Below are 20,092 nucleotides of genomic sequence, written 5' to 3' on the forward strand. Positions count from 1 at the left end.
GGAGCATGAGTGTATTTATTCAGTAGTCAAATAAAAGCCTTATTTGAGCAGGACATTCTTGGTGTTGTTGAATAGGAAATGTAATACTCAGCCTTCCTCTCGGTTGAAACACTCCGACTTGTTATTAATGTCATGTGCCATTAGGGGAAGTAGAGGAGAGAGAGCACATTAGTTTCCTGGTGGAAACCACAGAAAGAAGATGCAGAGTGTCCGTTCCCCAGAAGCCCTGGAGCTGACCCTTTAAACTGCCCTGCTGGACTCCGCTCCATCTCATTTTCAGTGCTGGTCAGCTCTTTTGTCTGTCAGCGGACAAAAATCAGGCTCTGAAAGCCCCTGGGTTGCGCACGCTGGGAAGACCGTGCCCCCTTCTGTACCCTAGACACTCATAATTATCAGATTTGAAACCCGTCTACCACTACTCCCAACACTCCGCACAAAATATTCTTTTCAGCATGCATTTTTTTTTTTCTTCTTCTTGTCAGCGAAGCATCTGTGGGCAATTGGCTTTTTTATTTTCATACAGTGCCTGCCAACAGAGGAAGCCCTTATGCTAAACTCGCAGCTTGAGAGGAGCTCACAAGAAGGCGCGCATTGTCCAAAACGGGGCTTTCACAGACCACGGCAACGAACCACCCAGCAAAGACAAAAGATCCCTCCACCAAAGCAGCGCGTCGAGCAGACCGGGCCTGATGGCGCATGGGGCAATTTTCTCCCCCACGACAGGATCACCAGCCTTCTCCCATCAAGTAAATTAACCAAGACTGGCGGAGTGCCGCTATTACGAACCAATCAGGGGCTTTACAGATCAACCTCACGGCCTGTGGGAAGCTGATTTAGGGGGGCGCCAGGTCAATGGAAAGATTTCTTTTTTCAGTGAAGGGATAAATAAATAAATAAACGGTGGGTGAAATTGCAGTCTCCTGTTAATTGGATGTGATGGGCTTACCAGGGAAGATTAACTGTGCGGCAGTGTGCGCTGATGAAATCTGTTGGCATAGCTTTGACTACGCATCAACCCTTGCTGTCTGGGAGTCTGGTGCGACGAAGCAAGGATAACCGGTCACCGAGGTGTCAGTGACCAATTGTAAATGTTTCAAATAATCTGTGACCTCCCCAAGCAATGTCCTGGACAAGGATGCTAGTTCCACCATACCTTGTGTTTGGTCTGTATAGAATGATCCAGTGTTCAAAAAAAATTCCTCTTCTGATTTATTTGCAGGCAGCTTAATGTTATTGATGTTACGAAATTCTCATTGAGATTTGACCAGCAATGTTGGGTCCAACTGTGGAATCCATTGTAAGACGTGTTGCCTGTGTGCCCATGTTGACAATTAGAAACTTGGATCCATGAGGCTTACTGGGAGATTAGCTGTGGGTTTACGTCTGCCCCGAGCCCAGCCATTGCCATAAGGCCATGCCAGCTTCCTGGCAATTGACTTAATTCTCGCGGACTCTAATTGGCCTGATCTTATCAAGGATTCTCAATAAAGAGGATTCTGTCGGTGCTGTGGGTTTGTCTGTGCCAAGGCAGATGAAGGACGTTTGGGTGGTTCACGTCGTCTGCATTTGCGCTGATGTCGTCTGATGGCGGTATTGACTTAGGCAGTGTGTGCAGCACCCGCCCAGTCTGATGGCATGTGTGTGTGTGTGTGCGTAAAGCGTGAGTGTCCGTGTGCGTGCGCGCGTATTTGTGTGTGTGCGTGTATTAAATGGTGCCAGTTGCTGAGATCTCTCCCCTGTCTCCATAGGCAACCCATTGTGACAGATCATAACATCCAGCGTTCTTTCTCTTGGCCTACTGTCACCAGCCCCAGATTGCTTTGGAAACAATCCTTCAGGCAGACAGTTTCCAGAATGCTCTGTCTGCTCACAGCCCGCGTGCTCTTTGAAGTGAGCAGCCGCGAAGAATGAGAAACGTCTTTCTAAAAAAGTTTTTTTTTTTTTATGGGGGAGCGAGAAGGAATATGAAATACGCTCGGCAGAAATGTATGACCTGGAATAGTTCGTCTGATTGTGCCACAGCAGTGGATGGATGTCCAGCTCCACGCTCCTGGCTGGTGATTCTCACAAAGATGACCACATTGAAGCCCAGATGGCCCGAAAGGTCTCTACAGCACTTTCTCTTACAGCCCACGAGGGAGTGACTGCGCTCACCGTGACACTCTCAATTAGCTGGCTAGCGCTGCTCGCTGCAGCGGAGTGGTTTTGTGGGGAACACGGAGCCCAGATCAGATAGCCCACACATTGAGCCTGTGTGGTGGGGTCCTGCTGGGAGAAGCTCCAGGCCCCGGTTGGCTCTGGAAAGTATGCAAATGGAGATCACATGTTGTCGCCCCCACGCCGCGGCCCACTTCAAAAAACACTGAAAGCGTCTGACTTCCGCTAGACAATGAGACGCTTGTTGTCCGATCGAAGCGGGGCTCGGAGCCACGTAAACCTCCCGTCCACCCGCAGTATTTTCAGACTTCTCTTTCTCTTCCTCTTGCACTGTGTCCTGTCTTTCATCCCTCCATCTTTCTCAGCAGGCGCTCTGGGGTTCGGACGAGTGCCTGCACCTTGTGAGAATAATTTTTAGAAGAGCTACGCTAATCAACCGCAGCTGCTAGCTTTCAATGCAGACAATGATAATTCCTCCAGTCCAACTGAAGCCTGTAGGTTCACATAAATGGTAATGGGCTTGCTTTGCATAAATGTGCTTTGTATATGTACTGATACCCAGTTAAATATACTGTATCACACATCATGTCCTTTCCCATTGCTATGTATTCAATACAGTAAGCATTTAGCCTACTTCTCTTGGAGTTGCTTTCCACAGAAGCTAGATGGCTAAATCCTGCGCATAATGTGGTTTACTACACTAGGCTCTCATTTAGTGTGTAACTTAATCAAAAACCAGAGTATAAAATCACTGGTGCTTTTAGAGCAGAGCAAATCTCTTTGGCAGAGGCTATACAAAATCCCTTTGAGTGGATTCTCCAAAATTGAGTTCCTTTAACATAATGTGATTCATATGATTGACGTAGAGATGAAGACGATTTTACCTTGAAATATATCATAAACATATGTCACTGTGTTTTTGTCTCCGTGATCAGAACCACTCAAGGATCGCAAATTACTTCCATGTGTTCAGCGGGAGATAACTCAGTACAGAGTCGAGTCGTATTGAGATTAACAGAATGGTTTTGATAAAAAGGACTGTTCACCTGTTTCATCTCGGCAGGTCAGCCTCTTGACATTAATAGATTGGTGTCAATAATTCCATCAAGGGCTTTCAAAAAACCTCTTAACTCTATAACCTGGGTGCAAATCAGGAAAGAATATTCGCAAGCCTGAACTGCTTAGCTATGTTGGCACTTCTACTCTCTCCGTTGCAGCAAGTGTACGAGGGCTTTGATGTTGCTTGTTGCTGATATTGATGTGCATTGCATATGACAACAGTCCTTTGAGGATTTTTTTTTGTTTCTTGTCAGCTGTGTGCCGCCTGCCTGCAGGGACCCAGAAAGAAACCTTTTGTTTTTGCGGAAAAACAAACGCGGCCTAAGTGTGATTACAGATTTCTCCATTCATCGTCGACGGGGTCGATTAAGCACCACTGAATGAGAGGAGGTTTGCTCTATTTACCGATATCATTTGCGTGACGGCTCAGCAGGCTGTCTCGCGGTGCCGTCCGGCGGATTAATTTCATAGATCAGTCGTCTAATGAACTCAAGTAAACTCTCATTATCAGCCCGTCACGCTCTTGATGAAGGATGATGGATGGATAGCGGGCGGGCATGGAGTTCCTGCCAAAGACTGGCGCCGTCTCTGGAGGCCTAGCTGCTGGCACATGGGAGTTTCGAGGATATGAAAAACAACACCTATGCCAAAATGGCGGGCGCACGTGTTTCCCTCATCTGGAGAACAGTTGCAAAATGATAGAGGGGATGATTATGTCTGTGATGGCAGAGGTGTGACCCCGGCTGGCACCGCCACACTGGCCCGTGGTATGGCGCTGAGTCAGTGTTAGTGTTGGTTAGTGTCCGTCTGTTAGCGTAGCGCTCGCGCTAACTCAACACCGGGCTTTTGAGGAGACGAATGGTCTGAAATGATGCGGAGCAGCGCTGGCTGCCCGGTGGTATGAGAGGCATTTCCCCAGCATCCGTGTGGAACGCCGTGCCCAGACTGTGTGCCCAGACTAGCAAGCAGCCAGCCATGCAAGAAAGTCTGATTCGATTTTATATATACACCGTGTCCCTCTGCATTTGGTAATGACTGCAGTGACAGGCTCTCAGACACACACATAGAAGTACACACTGACATCCATATTTCAGCATACCGCTATCGTCAATGCAAATAACTGTAGCCTTTCTTTGTTTTTATTGATGTCATGGGCCTTCATCTCCACAGATGGCTGACTTGCCGTGTCATTGTCTGTCCTCACCGCAGCCTTATGTAACGTTGCTACCTTCTCCAAAGCAAACAGCGTCTCACCGTCTCAGACTCCCGGTGGCATTCCAGCTCGGCGTGAAAGCTTCTCCTCCTGGGTGGTTTGCTTAAAAAAAAAAGAGAGACACAAAACCCCTCTCCTGAAACAACAGCCACACAACAACACTGAAGAGATAAATGCTTCTCTTGGTTTTTTGAACGTTTCTTGGAGGGATTTGACAGACTCCTAATTGCTCTTGGTTGGAGTTCACTAATGAGACTCCACACTGCAATTAAAACAGCAGCAAGCAGATGGGAATCAGATGGGAGGCCCTTAAACAACAGTCTTTAGAAGAAGAAGAAGAAGAAGGAAATTAGGAGTCAGATGGGAGGCCCTTAAGCAGCAGTCTTTAGAAGTAGAAGATGAAGAACAAGAGGAAGAGGAAGCAGAAGAAGGAGAAGAAGCAGAAGGAAAAAAGAGGAAGAAGTCAGTAATGTTGGCCATTTGGATGGGAACCCCTGTTGACCTCACGCTGATCGGACTCAATTTGCCTGCAGTCACAGTGCATCAGACTGTCCACCCGTTCGTCTCTGAGGAACAACAGGCCTTTTTGGTGGACTCCACCTCACACACCGGGATCCCAGCCGGCGCTCCACAGAGCTCTGCTCTTTGTTTAATGGCTGTGCGGAGGCGGTTATCAAGCACCCCGGGAGACCATCATGTGTTTATCACCAACTCAGCAGAGAAGTCCGAAAGAAAGGTTTTTATTCAAGAGGGGATTGACTCATAAAGTGATGCAGTTTTTCCTCAAAAGTGTGTGAGAAGAATGTTAGTCACTGTTCAAAATGCTGAAGACACGGCAGATTCACTGGTTGAATCACTGGACCTCTTGTACACTTGTGGTACCTTCCTCTCCCGAAAGGATGGTTTACAGGTCGATTCTCTGTTCTAATACCCAGTATATCTAATTGAGGAACAAAGCTGGTCTGTTAGGTTATGATGCTTTGTGAGTGGTTGTCATGTACCAGTCGAATGTGGTTTCTTCCTTCCTCAGTAGGTTAAATATTTATTTGTCTGCCCTAGTGGCATGACTGCATTGTGTGTGTGTGTGTGTGTGTGTGTGAGTGTACAGTATGTGTGTGTGTGTGGGTGTGTGTGTGTGTGCATGTGCGTGTGCGTGTGTGTGCATTTGTGTGCACATGCCGTAGTCTCAAAGTACAGGGATGCGGCCACACGGCTTGCAGGAAGGAAGTGACACTCAAATGAGGTCATCCATCACAGAGCAGTGTGCGGCCCAGGCCCAATACAGAGACAGACAGACACACACACACACACACACACACACACATACATACACACAAACACACAAATATGTGCGCACGCACACACACACACTCCACACCCTGTCCCTGAGCCCCTGCCCTGTCCACGTGAGACTCGGCATCCAACAGTAACATCTGGCCTGAGTCAAAATGCCGACCTTGTTCTCTGTCCAGTGCAACACACACACATTCACACACACACACACACAAACACACAAACACACACACACGCACACACACACACTTATTCTCACACGCACCCTGTCTGTGTCTGTCATGCACATCGGCAGCTTGCATCTCTCCCATGCACGCATATGTGACAAACTTTCAGACAAACTAGCTTTTCCCCTCTCCCTCTCTCTGTAGCAGTCTTAAAGAGTCTTAAGCTCTGTTTCCTTAAACAACACTGATCTTATAATCCAGAAGGGGTTATCTGTGGTTAGTGAGCTTCAGTATTCATTGTTCTCTTAGTACTCAGCTTCTTGCATAAACAGTAAAGATGAGCAAGGAAGCAGAATTTTTGATATGGTCTTCTGGTGTTTGGGGTAAACCATACTTACACCCACTTCACCCTTACTGAGTACACAGTGACTGCGTGGGCCGTTTGTAGGCAGTTTGTGAACATCTATGCAGCCTTATTTCTTGCCGTTTTCTATAATGGCACTCCGTTTTCAATAGAGCGATTGTTTCACAAGTTATTTAGTGTGGGGGAGTGTTGTAGGAAGTGTTGGTTAACACAATAAAAATGGTGGTCCACTGTTATGCTGATAGCAGGAGAGAGTGAGAGCAGCAGAGTAAGAAAAAGAGAATGTCTGCTAAAATGCTTGGAATGTGCAGGCAAATTAAAGTGGTGAGCTTGACTGACCATACATACGTCATACTTCACACAGTCTGGAGGCAATATGGTATGAGGAAACAATGGGCAAAAAATCCTGGATGCTCGATTGTTGGACAGTGTTTAAGTTCAACAGAGGACCTTTGTGCTGGTTTTTAGACACAATTCAACATTCCAGAACTGAAAATGATACTTAAAGGTTCCGATCTTTCTGATCATATGTCTGTTGATCAATACTTGGAAATAAATATTCTCTTTTTGAATATTTAGTCAATGTTTAGAGCATAGACTACTCCTGCAATAAAGATTAAAGATACATTTATGTTTTCTCTAAAGTTTTTTTTTTTTTTTTTACATTTTTGAATCAAAATGAGGAATCGATAGGAACCGGAATCAATAAGCAGAATTAAAATTGACTGAATTTGAACGATACCCAATCCTATATACAGCCTACCATGCCTCGAACATGTTAGGAGGTCAGTGTATGTGTGAAAGCAGTGTATGAGTGTAATTTTAAGCAAAGGTATAAGGTAGCAAGAACTGAAGTCTGCCGTCTTCAGCTTGATGTTAAAAACTAAGCTGACCTTAGGAAGAAGGTGGACTCTGCATGCCTTTGCAGAAGGGGATAGGTTCCCTGAAGAGTTTACACTAAGAATGTCTGTCCAGTTTATTTTCCAACAGTCACCAACTTGGTAAAAAATAGTTGAGACCTTTTGTAACCTAACTCTTTGCAGTGCCGTTGAATGTCCCACCTCTACCCGCGAACCAATTTGTTTGTGTATTCTCCACATTTCACCACAGAGATTGTGTTCAGCACAGCACCAGACCCTGTCCAAGCCTCAGCAGTTTTGAGCAAAACATGGAAACTAAACCCAAACCCAAAGGTCTGGAGCTTATTGAGCCATACAGGTCTTGCTAGAAGAGTAGATTCTGAGCTCTGACACCATGCTGGTCGGAAACAAAATATTTGATCTCCACAGTGTCTCCCAGGAGACTATATGCTGTGGTAGACCACTGATGAGGAAGATTGTGCAGAAAGTGCTAAGACCTGCCATTATCGCTTTGAGAGAGAGAGAGAGATCCTTGCCTGTCACCAACTGAGGGACAGTGAGTGACTTACATTGAACCATACATTTGTACATATCCTCACACAGAAGCACACACGCACGCACACACACACACACACACACACACACACACACACACACACACACACACACACACACACACACACACACACACACACACTGATATATCTCTAGCCACACACACACACACCCTCACTATCCTCTGTTTAAAAATGACATTACGATAATTCATACTATAGGCTGCCTATATAAATGTCTGTTTAGGCACATATTTCATTGATACATTCCATGTCTGTTGTTATGTCCATGTCTTATACCTGTATGTTCAATGTATTTGTCATGCCAATAAAGCACTTTTGAATTGAATTGAATTGAGAGAGAGAGAGAGAGAGAGAGAAGGAACATAGTTTCATCAGCCCAATGTGTTTAAGGACACTATGACCTGCGTGGCACCCATCTGACGGCAGGAAATATGTCATGTATTTCACAGCATGGAGGATTAGCGCTGGTCTGCCCTCCAAACCCCTAAATCTGGTTGTCAAAACAAAAACTGACAGCGGAGAAATCAGAGAGATGCGCATGGAATTCATTTGCTTGGATATCGGTGTGGCGTCGTGTCAAATTCCATTTGAGCATGAAGGAGAACAATGGCCTTCCCCCTTTTGTGTTTGCTGGAAAAGCGGATTCCCGGTCCCTGGCGCTTGGGCCCCGAACGTCGTCCAGGAGGCTAAAATCACAGGCTTGAGAGCGCATGTCGCTGGGAGATGTGGTGGGGAGAGTGCAGTGGGATGCTATTTAGAGGATTGTGTTTACGTTCTCCAAACAACAAAAAAAAAGGACACTGGGTTTCTGTTTCACCACAAAAGCGGGTCTTTACATCAAAGCAAGTTCCGTGTAGGGTTTTGTCTATTTTTTCCCCCTTCTTTTGACTATATTGTATTATGCTCGGGAGGGAAGGCAAACTGTGGCGCGGGCTGTGTTGAATGGAGCGTGGCTTGTTGAGCTTGGCGGTGCCGCGTGAACCATCGTCTCTTGAATCGAGGGACCTCGCTAATGACCCTGCTTTTGCCGCTGGCGGTAAAGAGCCACTACAATTTTGTGTTCCACCACTGAGAACATCGGGTTTCAAAAATGAAACGGACCTCGAAAAAAAAAATGAAAAAGAAAAAAAACGACATGCCCACAGGCTTTGATTCTGGGCTGTGGCTGTCTGAAGGAATTCCTTACCAGAAGCCATCCCCCTATATAGAGAGCCTGTGTCCCGTAAATGGGCCACTTTCCTTCCGGTGTGTCCCAGGATGGAGCACTTCCCCAGCACCCTCCTACAATGGTGGAGAAAAAAACAAAAAAGATGATTCAAAACAACCCCTGCACACTCTCAGAACATCCTGTACCCAGTTTTCAGGTCTGGGTACACACACACACACACACACACACACACACATACAGCCAATCACTTTCACTCTCCAAGCTTGATAAAGGCTTTTTATCTCTCTGCGTGCCACATTCACTCTGCTCGTGACATTTGCTTCCACACATCACAGAAAGTGTTTGAACACCTCAGACAAGGGATTCTAATATTCACAAGGCCTCGCAATCTGCCATACAGGCATATGGGACCATCCACCAAACACAAAGGATATGTCACCTCCTTGTTACCAAAATAAGTACTAAAGAATTGAGTCTTTCTCCCATAAGCTGTTGCCAAACCAGGCCATTATTTCAGCCTGGGAGTGTTAGTAGTGTCTAGAATGGGTTCTCTTCACTGAACACTGAACATGAATGTTATCACATGCATCCATCTTTCCTCTGTTTTCAAATTCCAGTGTAATCCCCAATTGTGGACATTCGCTCAAACATCATTAGTATATTCATCAAGTCAGACACTGACATCAACTGCTGGCAGTGGTGCTCGCTACTGTCTGTTTAATAATGCATCGGCTATTAGCTTAATTAGCTGTCTTTGTGTAAGTACAGCTGGCGCTTCAGTGATTTATGTGTCTGCTGGGCTTTAAAGGAGTCCACTTGATTGATGTGGGAAAGACTTCACACTCATTCCTCACTGATAGATAGCAATTGTCCTTAGTGTATAATTTTAATGAATATTCCTGGCTCTTACTTCTAACACACATGGTTGTGTTTGACCCCCTTGGGGAAAAAAGGTCCTGCATAAACATTACTGTTAAGGCAACATACAGACACACTGACATACAGACTTAAAACTACCTATAAACAACTTTTTTTCAGCCCCGTTCTTTTTCTGGGCAGGTTATGAATCCCACAAAACAGTGCGAGTCTGTAAGGCCGTTACGTCTTAAATCAATGAGTCACTCCTCCCTCTTGGCGCTGTCTGCTTTGATGCCTGGCCTTCTGGAGTGGTCGGTGGCCCTTGGGGTCCTCCGCTGTTAGAAATGATTTCACTCTGGCCACCGAGGGGCCACTCGGCTCCAAACACGAGCCATATGGTTTTGTAGTGAAGCCCAGCACAGGATGGCCTTCAACGTGAGCAGAGTGGATTGACAAGGGAGTGTGGGGGCTTCCCTATCTCAGCCCTGTCACCTGTCTTCCTTCTCTCTCCGAGTGTCCATCCCATGCACTGATCTAGAATCAGCCACGTAGAAATGTTGTAGTAACTCTGACCGGACTGATTTGGCATACGTGCTTATCTTGATAATGAAGAAACAAGAAAACTGATGAGCACCCTGTAGTTTAGTTTACTGCAACAAACATGTTTGACCCAGGGAAGCGTTCCTCTTTCTTTTTCTTTAACTTATCTGGATGTTTGTAGACTTTTGATGTATTAATTGATGATGCATGAACCTGTGTGTACAGTAGATAACACATTCCAGTTACTGTACTATAACTTTAAAAGGAGCCTCTTCTGCACTAAGAGATTTTGATGCAGTGCATAGCTCTAAATCCATCTCTACTGTATAGTAAGCTCTCAACGTGACTTGATTTACATACTCTAAGTCCGTACATATAACGTCCAGTGAGATGGGTGAGTGTGTAAGGGGCTTGACATGAGATTTTAGAGTGCTTCGTCATTCCTGTTACTATTACATGAATGGCAGTCTGGCCTGGAGATGAGAGATTTAGCTATAACGTTTTCAGCTTGACTTCATTGGACATACAGAGAGTCCATGCATACGTGAGATGGTGAGCATGTAAGGGGCTTGAAGAAGGACGTTATTTGGAGGAAGAGTGTCCTCTGGTGGAGCAAAACAGGCATGCACTTCAAGAACTAGCCTTAAGTCTCCAAGTCACACCTTCCCTGTAGTGACAGTTACATACAGTACCTCAGACATTACCAGCGATGGATTAGAGACATAATGATCTAGTTTTCAGTATCAAGTTTAAACAGGTCAGATGACATGCCACAACAGTCACATCAGCAAGGCATTGTACATAAGTATTAAGCCAGGATTATGGAGCAATAGGATCAAGTCAGAAGAGCTACGTACTTGGACGTCAAGGAGCAGACTTTTCTTGTTTCCTGTGTACTCACTGATGTATAAAACACCTGGGGGCATGTAGGTGAATTAGATGTTGCCATATCACAAAGCTCTTTAACAAAAGGGGCCGATTGTTCACACGGCAGTGCTGCATCCTGACATGGTGTGCGGTGTGTGTGGTGTTCGCCTCTCAGTATGGTGTGGCTGCTTACAGATGGATGTTGAGATTATCTCAGAGGACTGGTATTGTTATTATGCATACAGCTTTGTGTGTGTGTGTGTGTGTGTGTGTGTGTTTGTGTGTGTGTTTATCACACGCATGTGTGTTGAGAATTTGGCTTTGGAATAGTGAACTCATCTGGCAGCGATGTGGTGCGAGGCTGATGCGTTGCCTGTGTGTGCAAGACCCCTGATAGAGCAGAGGGATTAAGTTAGAGAGAAGAGATTGTGCCATGTTGTGTACAGTTGTTTACAGTTGTCAGTGCCATGTTGTTTTGAGCTTATAGCATGTTTACATGTGTGGATTTCATGCATGTTTGTATACATTGAAGGACCCACATCTTATCCATCTATCTCTGACCCCCCTCTCTCTACCCCTCTCCCCTTTTTCCTCTCTCTCTCTCTCTCCCCCTATCAATCTATCTCTCTATTTATATCTCTATTTCTGTCTGTTTCTCCCTATTTCTATTTCCATTCCTCTCCCCTTTTTTCTCTCACTCTGTCTCTCTCTCGCTTTCTCTCTCCCCCTCCTCTCTTTTTCTCTCTCTCCCTCTCTCTCTCTCTCTCTCTCTCTCTCCCCCCCCTCTCTCTCTCTCTCTCTCTGTGCAGCTGGCAGGTAAGGGCCAGCTGAGTGGTCATGGCTGAGGCAGGCCAGCCGGAGAGCAGCGGCAGCAGCAGCCTGCAGAGGAAGAAGCCGCCCTGGCTCAAGCTGGACATCCCCAACACGCAGCTCTCCCTGGACGAGGCCCCAGCCTTCGTGCAGGTACTGACCACTGTGCATGTACACCCGTGGCCTTCACCTCAGTCCTAATGTCTGTGAAGCGGTCACTATGGTCTTTTGAAGAGGGCTTGCAAACTAACTGTATTAAAGATTAGGTAATTCATAAGAAATGTGGATGTGAATTTGAATATGAATTCGGTAAATGTTGTTGTGTGTTAAAGCCATCTTGTATTATCAGACTGAAAATATGTTGTATCTTTCCACTTTCTGTGTTATTCCTGATTAATGACCTTCTGCTGTAATCTGTGTGTGTGTGTGTGTGTGTCTGTAGCCGGTGAAACGAGGGGCTTTCTTGCGAAGTGCTAGCATGCCAGCGGAGCACACTCACCATGGTTACCCAAGTTACGAACCCACTGACCCCAGAAGACCTCCGCTGCAACGCCAGCCCTCAATTACACAGACCATCAAGAGGTAGGAGTACACACACACACACACACACACACACACACACACACACACACACACACACACTTTCTCTCTCTATCTCTCTTTCTCTCTCTCTCTATTTCTCTCTCTCACACACACACTGTGTTTTTTTGTTAAATATATTGCATGTCTTTCTGTATGCATTTCCAGTGAATAGTGACCCATTCGTTTTGCAGGATATCTCATTTGTTGCTGGACTGATTAGTAGATCTCGTATGGGTGACTGCTGACATGAGCCCCCATAGATTGTTTCAGTTTTGGCTGTGTTGTCTGTCTTTGTAAGGTAGTCAGCTATCCTTCAGCTTTTCTTTCAGTAAGAGGATTTGAGCATTTTATTCATTTCCTCCTGCTGCCTGAAACTGGAATCTATCATTCATGCAGTGACATAATGCTGTCCCGGTAATTTAGCTCCAATCCCCTCAAGCAAAAGCCTCTGCTTCAGACTGACACCTAGCCAAGAGTTTATGCGTAATGCGCTGAGTTCTCTTGCACTTTGCTTTTGGGGTTTGAGGCTTTTCATTTTTACATGAATAACAGTATGAGCATGAATAATACCCTAGTTTACACTCAGTTTAGCATTCAGAGGAAATGCTTGTTGAGATCTTAGAGAGCGACCTTAAAGTCTGTTTTGGTGTTTGGTGCTGTTTTGACATGCTTCTGGCTACTGTTGCATGTAAGTGTAGACATTAAGCTTTGTGTTGCTACTTCAGAGCATGTAGTGTTTTTTCATGCGAAGAGTGTCATTGCTTGACTGCTCATATGAAAGCCAATGAATTCCATTTGCATCCATGTGTTACGTTTTGGGAGAACGGATGGACTGATGTCTGCTGTAGTGGCCACCTGTCCTCACTGACTTACCTGCATGCGCCAATATGCTACCACCTGTGTCTGTTCTAATCTGTCCTCACCTGTCTCTTTCTGAACTGTTTTCTTTTAGTGCTTAACTCTTTTGCTTCCTTCGGATTTTAACTTTTTAAACTTTCATTGCAGTAACTTTTGAACTTTTATCTTGTTATTGTAATAACTTCTCTGTCACTAATACTCTTTTCTAGCTGAGCTGACTGTACTTTGTCTTTTCTTTCCTCTTACCCCCACCTCCCACTCCACTTTTTCTCCTTTTCTGCTGTTTATTTATTTTTCCTGCTCTGTTCTGTCTCTTCCTGCTGCTTACACTCTCTCTCTGATGCCACCACCCTTGCCCGACCCCGCTCACCGCCACTCGTGCCCAGTGAGAAAAGGGTTCGCTTTGAGCGGGTCAACACCGTGCCCGTGAAAGGCCAGCGGGCAATCCGCTACCCGTCACGGAGACGCCAATCCCTGCCCAAAACCGTCCTCAGGTACTGTAGACGCAACAGAGCACCCTGACTCTCCATCACTCCAGTACAAAGCACCTCTGCCTAACAGTGCTGTAACAAATCATACAGCTAAAGACATTAGGCTACTTCATAACAGATGATGACTAGTTAAGGTCAGAATGAGGTTGAGATGATGCTGTTTTTTTTGTGGAGGCAAGTCAATTTATTTTTTATTGCACATTTAAAAGCAACAGCATTGCACCGAAGTGCTTTGCAAAAAAAAAAAAAAAGAAAATATGAATAAGCTAAATAAAGAAAATAACAGACCTGAAATCTCAAAGATAACAACAGATGGCCCTTGTATTAATATTAACTAGATGTACCGCGTAGCGGTACAAAATATGACCGCCGCTCAGTCCTGCACATCCATTCCGCGAAAATAAATCATATTAATGAATTTGTCTCCATCTTCTACTCCATTCCCCACTCTTGAAACTTTTGTGTATGCTTGTTTGAAATGTGTGTTTGCACACATTCCGCACACAAAGTAGCCTACTGGCGCTGCAAAGGTGAATAGATTTGTTTCTGGGCCAAAAAATCTGTAACATTGTTATAAAACCTTTAAAATCTCTAAACAATCACAAGTAGGGCAGTTCATCACAGTCCATCCATTCCACTGGACTGATGAAAGGTACACCTGTAGGCTACATTGTATTTGGGAAAAGCAGAAGGTAGCAGCATAATGTATTTATTTATTTATTATTAAACAAAACAATCCCTGTCAGTTCCATGCAGTTTTCAACAGCTATCAAGAAGAGAGGTCATGTCATGGATTTTTGTGAATGTTTCTTCTTCTACATATGCATAAGTTTAGTTATCTAGTTCAAATGATATTCAGCTTTATTGTCAATGCACAAATGAAATACCAGTAGTCTAAAACAAAATGCCGTTTTTCCCAGTGGTGCAAATAACTGACATGTCCAAAGGGCCTTCATGAAATGCGTTGCGAGACTGTTCATACACATTTTAACGGGCAAAGTTGAAGAGCTACTCTCCGTTATTGTTTGTGCAAATAATATGCTGATTCATGTTCCCTTGCATTTTGCAACCATGAGGTCAATGGTTAAGCTCAATCTTTTGACGCAATCTTTTGATTTTCACCCAGCCTAGTCCATGGTAGGCGCCCGATAGAAATATTGTTTAATTTTGCGATTGAGATATCCACGCACTGGCGCCCCCCCTGCGACGTGTTCGCCCCCCGGTTTTAGAGCTATTCTAAATGCAAAAATGCATAGAGGGAGTTATGACAAAACCGTGACTGTTAACAAACTATAAGCTATATAAGGTAGGCCCTATGCTAGGCCTATTACACAACACAAATTGTCGCTGGGCTATGCTGGCGACCCAAATAAAATCTCCGTTGGAACCAATGGCTTACACCTTACAGTATCAAGCTGCCACCTCTTGGCGAAAAAGTTAATAGTTTTGCATATCAGTAGTAATACATTTCACGTAGCTGTGAATCACGGAAAGGGCGAATGAAGTGGACACTTCTAAACGGAACCCAACCCACTGTACAGTAGCTCAAGGTCTGTGGCTAAAGCAGCCATAATGAAAGCGTTATCATTGTTTGGATACTTCACACACACGTGTTTTTTTAATCGCATAGACTACAACTACCAAGCTGGAATCAAAGCACATCGACTCCCCTCTCACACCCTAAACACGCACAAACGAACAAACAAAAAGCGCCTCAGTCTCACGGAATAGCCATAGGCAAAACTGTATCTGACCCTTGTAACGTTGGTACTAAATCATTCATCGCAAAGAATGATTTTTGTAGCACGTGCAACAAATATGTGTAGGTACAGCCCTGCCCTGAATACATCTCAACGTGCGCTCTAAAACATCTGGTTTAAATGGAGATTGTAGATCGATCATAGACAGGTTATCTTTCAGGTAGCCTATATATTTTCCATTAAAAACCATCACGTAGCGAACGTGTTGTGGCTAACTCACTTAGCTCCTGTTAGTAGCCTAGGTTATGGTCATAAGCAAATGAGATGACAGTCGAAAGATACAATTAGTGCTGTTATCGATTTGCTTGGTAGCTTATAAACGCATTTATGGTTTTCTACAAATACATCAATAATCAAATTGGCCTCCATCACTCAACCATGCTAACGGTAACATTATTTTACCTACGTTCTGCTATTGATAGGATTAACGTAGCCTACCTGCAGTAAAAAACAAGCATGTCCGATAAACATTCTCAGATTTATTTCGGCTTCAAGAGGAAATGGGAATTACATGTCATGCAGAAATCATCCTACCCTTAGACGTTCTCTGCGGTAAACTACTGTAGCCTACAGTCTTGTCCTTGTAGGAAGCATAGTGTCTTTCCAACCCATTTAAGATTAACTTCCAACAAAATTACGTCTCACTGCAACGATGCGCCATCTAGTGGACAAACGACTACTTATCGCCAATACTGGAAATGCAGCCATGATGATGATGATGAATATTTATTTTGGTTTTCTTTTAATCCTACTGAATTTGTAATTATGTATCGGCCGTTCTAATACCGATAGTATGTGGGTGCCTGTGTGTGTGTGTGCATGTGTATATGTGTGCACCACCATCTACAGGCCAATGAGTGTAGAGTCACTAAATGTACACATAACTTAATTTTTTAGACCCCCCCATGGATGAAATTCTACGAAACTTGGCATACCCCCAGAGAATGTCAGGTTAATCATACACATAAAATTTGGTGCAGTTCTGAACGTCTTTACTGAAGAGAGGGGCGATTAAAGCAGAATGATATTGCATTTTCATTTTTTACCGGGGGGGTGCAAATCACAAATGAGTGATTATGGGCTAAGTTGATGTGGGCCCTTGAGACCAACATACCATAAAAATTTCTTCATCCTCGGTGCCACGGTTCAGGTAGTTATTGAGGAAAAACTGCATTTTTTGGGTTTCGGGGGGCCCAGCGCGGAGGGGGAGTGGCCCCCGGGGACCAAACGAAATTTTTCCGTAAAAGTCTAGTGGGGCTACATACCCACCAAATTTCATGTGCCCTGGTGTTTCGGTGCCCCGGGTATCGTTGACCAAAATTTCAGGAAGTAGATGACGGGAAAAAAAAAAAAAAAAAAAACTTTGACAATCCCTATATGACCGCTTCGCTAGCTTCGCTAGCGGCGGTCATAATAAACATAGAGTCATCTGAGGTGAATGGGGTTTGTACCCAAAGAACAGCTACATTTCAGTTATGTGCTCTCTGTATCTTTTTATAATACATATCCTGTTTTTGCACAACACTAAAAAAAAATACATGTTGTTAACTTGCTCTTTTATTGTTAGAACTCCAGATTAAACTAAACAAGACAGGAGACAGGTTTAAGATTATTTTTTTCAATTTTGAGTTCCCATGTTGCTATGTACAATATTTATGTGAGGATTATTAAAAATTACACAAAAGTCACTCTAATCCCACAGTAGTCTGTTGCATGCAAGACTCTGAAGATATGGTCTGGCAAAGTCAAACTGGGTCAAAGTGATCTGGGCAATCTGCCATTCCTGTAGCCTATTATAAAGGTGTTTAATAACCACCCATACACACTGTGGTCGACATCAGTTGACTTCAATAACAGGAGAGGAGGAATTGAAAGACACGGCCACCCATTTACTAAAATACCTTATGTGGTGGCACTCAATAGGAACACACCCAGTCGTTTTTGTTCTTGTGACTCTTCAAGAATGTTTGTAGCACACATACACACACACTGAGGTTTTTTTTGTAGATGTCGCTGGTATTTTGTCTTGCCACAACATGCATTTTGCAGTACAGTATTTCTAACATGAAATAAATCATAAAGCATTTATAGTCATTGTAGCCCAGGATGTCCTAGGGTCAGATGAAAATGAGGCTGTAGACTTCCTAGATATTAAACTAGGCCTCAGGACTTTCCTGAGCACAGCTCCGTGCAAGCAGAGGCTCAGGTGTGTGGATGAATAATGGGGGTGAGGGGATGAGATGCTGGTTAAGGAGCAGCTCAAATCGTATACTGATTGTGTTGCCTAGAGAAAGCTATGGCTGCTAAGTAGATATAGAAAGATAGATAGGTAGATAGGCCTACTTTATGATCCCAAGTTTTAAAAAGATAATTGTTAACTAATTCTCTTGTAGAATAGGCCTAGGCCTACTTGCTACAACTTGCAATTGAAGTAGGCAATGGATTTACTGGAATTACTTAGCCTACTGGCGCTAGACTATATCATATAACAACAACCATCGCCAAAATGTAGTGTGTTTATTGAAAATAAACGTTTTGAATATAAAGCCTTTCCATTCATCGACAGTAGGCGGGTTCAGGTTATGTAATATCCGATGTGGGTGAACACATCTCTGGTCCAGACGGTTTGAAGAGTCATGCAGCCACAGCAGTGTCGCCAAACGGTCTCCCAGGCCTCCATCACTTCGTAGGTCGCCTCCAGGATCTGGTACCGGGGCTTGGGGTCGACGGGTTTGGCCGCGGGTAGCACAGGTCGTCGGGCGCGTGGGGTCACCGTTTTCTTGCTTTTCTTGACCGCGCGAACCGCAGACCTCAGAACCTTGGATACGGTGGCCGTGGCCAACTGGTCACAGGCACAATCGTTAACAAGATCCATTACTTTGGACACAATAGCGTCGGTAAGTTGGTCGAGAAGCATCATTTCAGTAGTCTTCGCAGGAAAAAATGTGAAAGAATGAAAATTGCGATCAGTGTCGCTCTTTTATAGTGTCCCCTTGAATGTGACGTACATTTTGGTACCGTTTACGTCATATATCGTTTTACAAACAGTTGTAACCGAGGTGACGTTTATTACAGAATCTTTGGTATCAACGTGAACAGCACCTAAATCAGATAGGGTTGAAGCCCAAAGATTCTAAAGCGGAGCTCTGTTCTAGAATCTTTGTTGAAGCCTCTTTGGTTGAAGCCAGGCAAGTTAAAACGCCTACATTAGCCTTAGCATAACAGTAATTGAAATAATAACAACAATAATAAATATCAACAATGAAAATAGTTTTCATATTAGCAAAAACATAAATGCACAAAAAATACTATATATTTATATAAGTAATTATAAATGCAAGGTGAACAGAGTCTTTAAACATTTCTTGAAAGTCCCAGCACTATCTCAAGAGCATAGAATATTAGCTAATTTATTCCACAAACTAGGAATCATTGAGGGAAAGAGTCTTGACTGTAACCTCTTAGCGTTAATTAATGGTCGACACAGCAGACACTCATCAGTGGACCGGTAGTGGGCGAGAGGGGAAGTAGAGCTAGATGATGGAATTGAAATAGAAAAGTACAGATCCAGTAAGTGTCCTATTGGCCAGAGGACACTTAGGTTGGACACTGGTTGTCCTTGTTGTTTGACAGTTCTTCATTCCAAAGGCCCAGAGGCTTTCAAACTATTTGTCCGATGACGTGTTCCGGCTTCCACTTAGGATACTATAAAAATTCTGTGCTCTCTGTTAGCAGAAGGGGCACTGTTGTGACTGGTATTAGGTTATCAAGCTGAGAAATGTCACCAGGCTTTTTATGGGCTAATGGTTATTTCCAACACATTTCATTGAAGTTTTTGGTTTCCTGTTCAGTCAAACACAGCAAAAAAAAAAAAAAAGAATCCCTTTTGTAGGCAATTAAATCACTAGTTTGTTTAATTGTAATTGTTCATTTAGAGACATACTTCCAACTCTTGTTCATGTTTATAATGTTAATTACAGTTTTAATTAAAGTTCCTTAATCTTTCTTGATCATCTCTCTCTTCAAACTGTTCCCTTTTTATGTTTTGTTTATGGTTCGTAGCAGACACACAGTTGAGAATACTGTGATTAAAAACACACACACACACACACGCACACACACACACACACACACACACACACACACACACACACACACACACACACACACACACATCATGTACATGAATGCTAGCTGGCTCTTTAACTGTTGCACCATACACACAGCACACAAAGGCTTCTGTGCCACATCAAAGACTCTCCACCCCTCATAGGGCTCACTTGTGTTTGGAGGCGGTCATCATATGATGCGACAGGCCTTTAGTTTTTACCATGCCTTCAAGTTCCTACCTTGACATCAAAGGAGTGTCTGAGTAGTTTCACGTCAGTGGAGGTCAGGGGAGTTCAGTGTAGCCATTCATAAGAGCGCTTTCAATGGCAGCTGGACCCACAGTGGCACTTCAGATGT

At 44.1% G+C, this 20,092-nt stretch overlaps 1 protein-coding gene across 2 annotated transcripts in view; it reads left to right on the forward strand.

Moving 5' to 3' along the window:
• The window catches only part of rhbdf1b (rhomboid 5 homolog 1b (Drosophila)), a 44,467-nt gene that overhangs the window by 8,046 nt on the left and 16,329 nt on the right, over positions 1-20,092 (forward strand). The window contains exons 2-4 of one of the 2 annotated variants that reach the window (XM_076298427.1): positions 11,934-12,087; positions 12,377-12,516; positions 13,761-13,868. In XM_076298427.1, coding sequence (XP_076154542.1) covers positions 11,962-12,087; positions 12,377-12,516; positions 13,761-13,868 — 374 coding nt within the window. In that variant the 5' untranslated portion in view covers positions 11,934-11,961. The remainder of the gene's footprint in view (positions 1-11,933; positions 12,088-12,376; positions 12,517-13,760; positions 13,869-20,092) is intronic. The other variant, XM_076298428.1, reaches the window with a different exon arrangement.

The sequence above is a fragment of the Alosa pseudoharengus genome, unplaced genomic scaffold (genome assembly GCF_046254945.1).
Source record: "Alosa pseudoharengus isolate Yale_2024_CS ecotype anadromous, Long Island Sound unplaced genomic scaffold, YU_APseudo_1.1 YU_APseudo_1.1_scf_21, whole genome shotgun sequence".
In the NCBI taxonomy this organism is placed as follows: domain Eukaryota; kingdom Metazoa; phylum Chordata; class Actinopteri; order Clupeiformes; family Clupeidae; genus Alosa; species Alosa pseudoharengus.